The sequence below is a fragment of the Silurus aristotelis genome, assembly GCF_946808225.1.
Source record: "Silurus aristotelis genome assembly, chromosome: 2".
NCBI lineage: Eukaryota > Metazoa > Chordata > Actinopteri > Siluriformes > Siluridae > Silurus > Silurus aristotelis.
The window spans coordinates 30511451-30518668 of record NC_139575.1 but is presented as its reverse complement, the minus strand read 5'-3'; the positions used below and the strand labels follow the sequence as shown (position 1 = coordinate 30518668).

At 36.4% G+C, this 7218-nt stretch overlaps 1 protein-coding gene across 1 annotated transcript in view; it reads left to right on the top strand.

The window, feature by feature from the left end:
• The first annotated feature begins 2118 nt into the window (after positions 1-2118).
• Positions 2119-7218, top strand: part of rab22a (RAB22A, member RAS oncogene family) — a 16417-nt gene continuing 11317 nt past the window's right edge. Inside the window, exons 1-3 of the mRNA XM_083534606.1 lie at positions 2119-2526; positions 6023-6102; positions 6355-6436. Coding sequence (XP_083390732.1) covers positions 2491-2526; positions 6023-6102; positions 6355-6436 — 198 coding nt within the window. The 5' untranslated portion in view covers positions 2119-2490. The remainder of the gene's footprint in view (positions 2527-6022; positions 6103-6354; positions 6437-7218) is intronic.

The window sequence follows — 7218 nt, the reverse complement described above, 5'->3', positions numbered from 1 at the left end:
GGAGTCCCACAAGCCAACCAGGCCCGATAGGACTCCTTCTTCAGCTTGATGGCATCCCTTACTTCCGGTTTCCACCACCGGGTTCGGCGATTGCCGCCTCGACAGGCACCGGAGACCTTACGGCCACAGCTCTGAGCGGCCGCTTCGACAATGGAGGTGGAGAACATGGTCCACTCGGACTCAATATCTCCGGCCTCCCTTCGGGATCCGGTCAAATCTCCGCCGGAGGTGGGAGTTGAAGATCTCTCTGACAGGAGACTCAGCCAAACGTTCCCAGCAGACCCTCACAGTACGCTTGGGTCTGCCGAGTCTGTCCAGCTTCCTCCCCCGCCATCGGATCCAACTCACCACCAGGTGGTGATCAGTTGACAGCTCCGCCCCTCTCTTTACCCGAGTGTCCAAGACATACGGCCGCAGGTCAGATGAAACGACCACAAAGTCGATCATACATTGTGATTTTTTTTTTTTTTAGATTATGTCTCTCACAGTGGACATGCACCTACGATGACAATTTCAGACCCCTCCATGATTTCTAAGTGGGAGAACTTGAAACTTGAGAATATCAAATATTTATTTATCGTCATTGGACACCTATTTTAAAGCTTGCAGCCTGGATGTTTCTGACCTTTTCGACCTTCTTCCATATAGATACATTTTCTGTTATTATCTCAGAAAGTCTGGGAAAACTACAGAGTAGACATCAATCAGAGACCGTGTTCTTATGATGTCATCATGCAGACTTATTACATAATATTTAAAAGTATATACAATGCAAAACAATAAAGTAGTTTGATACAAAATATGAAGCCACTTTTATCAACCCTATCAAATACAAATTCCAAAATACTAATTATATCTGAAATATGTATTTGAAATACATGTATTATGAATACTGTTCCTCTCTAAATATGAGAGAATTTTACATAAACTTTCTTTTCGGCTTCTCCCGTTAGGGGTCGCCACAGCGGATCCTCCGCACGTTTGATTTGGCACATGTTTTACGCTGGATGCCCTTCCTAACGCAACCCTCCCCAATTTATCCGGGCTTGGGACCGGCACTAGGAGTGGCTGGGGATGGTTCCCTGACCGGGAATCGAACCCGGGTCGCATCGGTGGGAGCGCTGCATCTTAACCACTAGACATGAGAGAATTTTACATAAAGCACCAAATTGTAACTGATCTAATACAAGATACACAAATGTCTATGGTACTGTCAAGCACACAAAACATGACCATGATGAATGGGACATGTGGCTTTGCATGGTTAAATGATGTACAGTTGTTTTTTACTTAGGGTGTACTCACTTTTGTTGCCAGCTATTTAGACACTAATGGCTGTATGTTAAGTTATTTACAGAGGACAGTAAATCTGTGCTGCTATACAAGCTGCACATCGACTACTTTAAAATACTGTATATCCAAGTTTCACTTCATTTCATTTTAGTATTGTCCCTTTAGAAGATATACGAAAATAGTTGCTGAAATGTGGGGGTGTACTATATATTATCTATACATATAGTATTATATGTTATAATATATATATATATATATATATATATATATATATATATATATATATATATATACACATTATATATATATATATATATATATATATATATATATATATATATATATATATATATATATATACACATTATATATATATATATATATATATATATATATATATATATATATATATATATATATATATATATATATATATTATAAAATATAGTATATATAGTATATCATATATTATATGTATATATATTAACATATGAACAGAATAGAGCAGAGAGATGATTCAGTTTACCTGCAAATTACGCAAACCTGCAGTTCCTTCTCACACGATAGGGGGCACTCCATTATTTAAATATATATATATATATATATATATATATATATATATATATATATATATATATATATATATATATATATATATATATATATGCTTTACGCTTTTTTTTAACGTTAACTAACACTTCCGTCATAGATTTAGCGTTGACCACTTACAAAACACACTCAGATTATAAATGTAAACAATACCTTTTATATGAGCTGTGAATATTGCCAACAGAGTTGAATGCTGAAAACAGAAAGAAAAAAGTCAATCTGGTAAAAAAAAAATAATATAAAAAAAAAAAACGCTATCACGTGATCAGCGCTTCAAGATGGTGGACACTGTATTGTTGGGTCTGCATGACGGGTTTATAACGAAACTGTTTCGGATCTAAGCGTTTACATTTGTCGATTTATTTTTCGTGTAGTTAATAAAACGTTTTGGTACTAGGGCATATTTCTATATCAGTGTTATATTTTCATATTTGTTGTAACAAGTTGCATTGTTAGATATGTGGCTAGATATGTGGCTACCGGACAGATAGTAATAGCTTACGTCTAAACATGGCAGTAGTTGCTGACGACTTTTATCAAACAGTCTGGGATGTTTAGGAACGCTTTTCTTTTTTTTGACGACTCGAAATGTCGCTCAGAGAGTTGAAAGTGTGCTTGCTTGGGGTAAGACTCATTTAATAATGTTTTTGTCTATTTTGATTCTGTCTTTCGTTCATACGTTGTTTCAGTAGGAGCAACAATTTGTTGCTGATCATCAGCAATTCTTGGTATTTGACGGGTGCAGCTCTGCAAGCAGATTTGCTAGTTTGAATCTCCACGCCTTAATATGGAATATGTCTTTGTAGAAAGCTATTTAAAAAAGAGGGTTTATTACATAGTGACCAGAAAACAGTGATTAACAGATCTCTTTTACATTTAATGTAATTAATGTTGCAGACGCCATTCAAACATTCGCCATTATATTCGTTCATTTACCCATCCTTAGTAATCAAGTTGTACTATCGTTAACATTTAAGTACACCGTTTAAACATTATATAGCATTCAACCACCTGCCTAATATTGTGTAGGTCCCCCGTGTGCCACTTGTGCAACTCACTTGTCAAGGCATGGACTTCACAAGACCCCTGAAGGTGTGCTGTGGAATCTGACACTAAGACACTAAATACAGATCCTTTTAGTACTTTACTTTTCAAGGTTGCTTCATGGATCGGTCCTGTTTGTCCAGCACATCCCACAGATGCTAATTGGATGAAGATCTGAAAACTTTGGAGGCCAAATCGTGTCAAATTCTGTCATGTTTCTCCAACTATTCTCTATTTCCTCTTAAAAGTGCTGTTAGGGAGTAAACATTACATTACCTCTACCAGTTTCCCATAGTGTGATCTGGTGTTTTGTGCAGTTTTGAGATCTATCAGCCATTGAAGCAAATGACCCGACTAGTTGTCCTTCTCTGGAACACTTGGCCTGTGGCAGAGTTGTTTATGTCCAAATGCCTTCCCATTTTACCTAAAACAACATCAGAAATGGCTTTTCATTTGTTACCTAATATATCCCACTGCTTTCAGAGGAGCAATTTTAACAAGATAACTAATGTTATTCACTTCAAGTGTCAGTAGTTTTAATGTTGTGGCTGATAAATTAAGTTCAGGGTCTAAGCATATTTTTAAGATAAACTCCATAGAACAGGAGGTTGTGCAATAAGAACAGCAAAGAAAACTACTGTTTCTGAATTTAGTGTTTGCTTAGAGAAGAAATTCTGTTTCCTCTATTCCAAAATGAATAATAACCTAAATATTAATATATATAAAAAGAAATTGCAAGGTAAGCAAATGAAATAATCTTTAAAAGGACAACTTGAGTAATCCTTTAAATGATTTTAAGTTCTCAGAGTGACCGTGTCATTTGATTTGCTTTCACTCTGGGAGGATTCCTTTCCTTAATTAACTAAAGTGTGAGCATCTGTGTTTATTTGTTTGGGTAAATTCAAAGAATATACAGATGAATTACCAATTGACAAAATACACCCAAATGTGGCTTTTGAAACCAATTTAAGTAATACACTAAATAAAAGTATTCCATTTGATTCATTACAAACTTTGACATTGGTAAAATGATGGTTTGAAACATAATGAGCTATGTAGCAGCTACTGAGGCTCTATTTCAACCAATTTCAAAATAAAGGGGTTCTAAATTGGTCACTTTTGCTTTATATTTAGGAATGGAGTTTTGCAATAGTAATGGGAGGTAAACATAACAATAATTTCCAGCAGCATGGTTCCGACATTTGAGAATGCTAAACATCTGAGACAGGTCTGCTAGTTAGTCTAGTTTTACTGACCCGCCACTAACTATCCAAACACATAAACTGTTAATGCAATACATGGTTTTTTATGCAATAACTTATTCAGTAAATGTTTTTTCATCAATGTTAAGTGCATATTTTTTTTCAATGAGAATTTCATTCACCTCTGTGGTTTCCATTAAACATTTATTATGACATATTGCAAAATCTGCCCAAAACACATGGATGGAAACATAGCTACTGTTATTATTTGCTTTTAAAAATGTTTTTTCTTGACGTCTAATAGTATGAAATGTAATTAACATTAAATTGAGTGATATCCTACAGAAGCCCAGAAAGACAAGGCTTCATTCTTGTTTATCTATTTTGGATCTAATGATCAAAGTGCAAGTTGTTTCTTCAGGATAACAATAGAGCCAACTTACTGTAATACTTGTAATGAATTTGTCAATAAAGTGCATATGTCTAGATATTTATTTAATTATATATTTGTCATGTCTATACAGTTTCTACAATTTTGTCCATTGCATGAGATCACAACTCATTGGACACTCTACTGATCCATAGTATCACATATAGTTTGTGAAATCAAGCTGACCATTCATTCAGTATCACTATAATATCACTTCTCCAGTGAAAGATGCTTCATTTAGTGATTTCACGATGGATGGATGGATGGATAGATAGATGGATAGACAGACAGACAGATCTAAGTAAGAAAGTACTGTAAGTAAGTAAATACTGGGCCAACGACTTTCCAGCCATATGTACTTCTTCCCTGAACTACCACAAAGTTGGAGACACAACTTTGTATAGGATGATCTTGGTTGCAATATCATTACATTTCTTTACACCTGAACTAGAGACCCAAACCTGTTCCAGCATAACAGTGCCACAGTACACAAAGGAAGCCCTGTGAAGATATGGTTTACATGGGGTTGAAGTGGAAGATCTTAAGTGGCCTGCTATAGAGCTCTGACCTCAAAAACTTTCTTTCGGCTTCTCCCGTTCGGTCGCCACAGCGGATCCTCCGCACGTTTGATTTGGCACATGTTTTACGCTGGATGCCCTTCCTAACGCAACCCTCCCCAATTTATCCGGGCTTTGGACCGGCACTAAGAGTGGCTGGGGATGGTTCCCTGACCGGGGATCGAACCTGGGTCGCAGCGGTGAGAGCGCTGCATCTTAACCACTAGACCACCAGGGGACCCTAGAGCTCTGACCTCAACCCTACTAAAAAAAACCTTTGGGATGAATTGGAATGCTGACTGCACCTCAGGCTTTTTCTCCCTACATCGAAACCTGACTTTCTCTGCCACAGTCGCCACCGGCTTGCTCATCAGGGACAAACTTACTTATAAAGAACATATTCACTTTTACTCACCACATTTTCTGTGTAAAGCTGCTTTGAGACAATGTTTATTGTTAAAAGCGCTATACAAATAAAAATGAATTGAATTGAATTTAACTTTACTAATTCCCTTGTTGCTGAATGAGTACAAATCTCCACAAGCACACTCCAAAATCTACTGGAAGGTTATATCAAAAGTTATAATGCATGCATGAATCTTATGGTTGGGTGCCCACAGCTTTTTATCAATATAGTGTCGTGTATGTGGAAAAAATAGTTGTTAATCATGAGAAAACTTTTGTTGTCAAGAGAAAAATTTTTTTGTAATCTCAAAAATAACTTTGATTAGGTAAAGCAACAAAAGTTATCTTGAGATCACATAAAACCGCCTTTTGGACTTCAGTAAAACAGAGATGGATGAGGGTAATGTTTTTTTTCTTTCTTAACTGAAACTTCTGTTTAATGTGTATTTTGTTAGAGTTGACTATATTATATCATGTTCTAGGACACTGGGGTTGGAAAGTCAAGCATTGTGTGCAGGTTTGTAGAGGATAACTTTGATCCCAACATTAATCCTACAATTGGGTAAGCTCTTTGCACAAACATTTCCTTATTCATGTTAAATGTTATAACAAATCTTGAACATATTTATATTATTTCAGCTTATTATAAACTCACTCTCTACTTAAATAGGACTATTTTTACACCAATTAATGCTGTCAGCCAACATTTTTTTTTTTTTTTTCAGTTTTTTATTTAATGCTTGGACACAATAGAATGCTCTTTAGAGAGTCCAACGTTGTACCAATTAATTATACTTTTTTTTTTTTTTTGCAGTGCATCATTTATGACGAAGACAGTACAATACCAAAATGAGCACCATAAGTTTCTTATTTGGGACACAGCAGGACAAGAAAGGGTAAACAAATGCATTGAATAGAATGAATTGAAATGTAAATGAATAGATAGCAAGGAAATAAGTAAATCAGAATGCAGAATGTATTTTATTATATCTTCTTAAGGGAGAATACTATAGAAATAAAAACTATGTATACTTCAAAATAGTCAATGTGCAGCTTGTGAAGCAGTATAAATTTATTGTGTTCTAAAAATAACTCAACATACAGCAATTACTGTCTAAAAAGCTACCATTAAAACCATTGGTATCTAGCACTGCCTTAATCCTCCTGAGCATTGAATTCACCAGAGCTGCATGGGTTGTTGACGGGGTCCTCTTCCATTCCACCTTAATGACATCACAGAGCTGCTGAATGTTAGACACATGGCGCTTCTCCACCTTCCACTTGAGGATGCCCGACAGGTGTTCTATAGGGTTCATGTCTAAGACATACTCGGCCACTCCATCAACTTCAGCAAGGCAGTTGTCATCTTGGTGGTGTTTTTGGGGTCATTATTATGTTGGAAAAATGTTGTTCTGCCCAGTTTCTGAAGGGTTCTGCTTCAGAATGTCACAGTACATGTTGGAATCCACGTTTTTTCCAATGAACCACAGCTCTCCAGTACCAGCAGCATTCATGCAGCCCCAGACCATGATGCTACCACCACTATGCTTGCCTGTAGGCAAGAAACAATTTTCTTGGTCTTTCTTACCAGGGTGTCGCCACACATGCTGGACACCATCTAAGCCAAACCAGTTTATTTTTAGCTCATCAGACCACAGGACATGGTTTGAGTAATTCA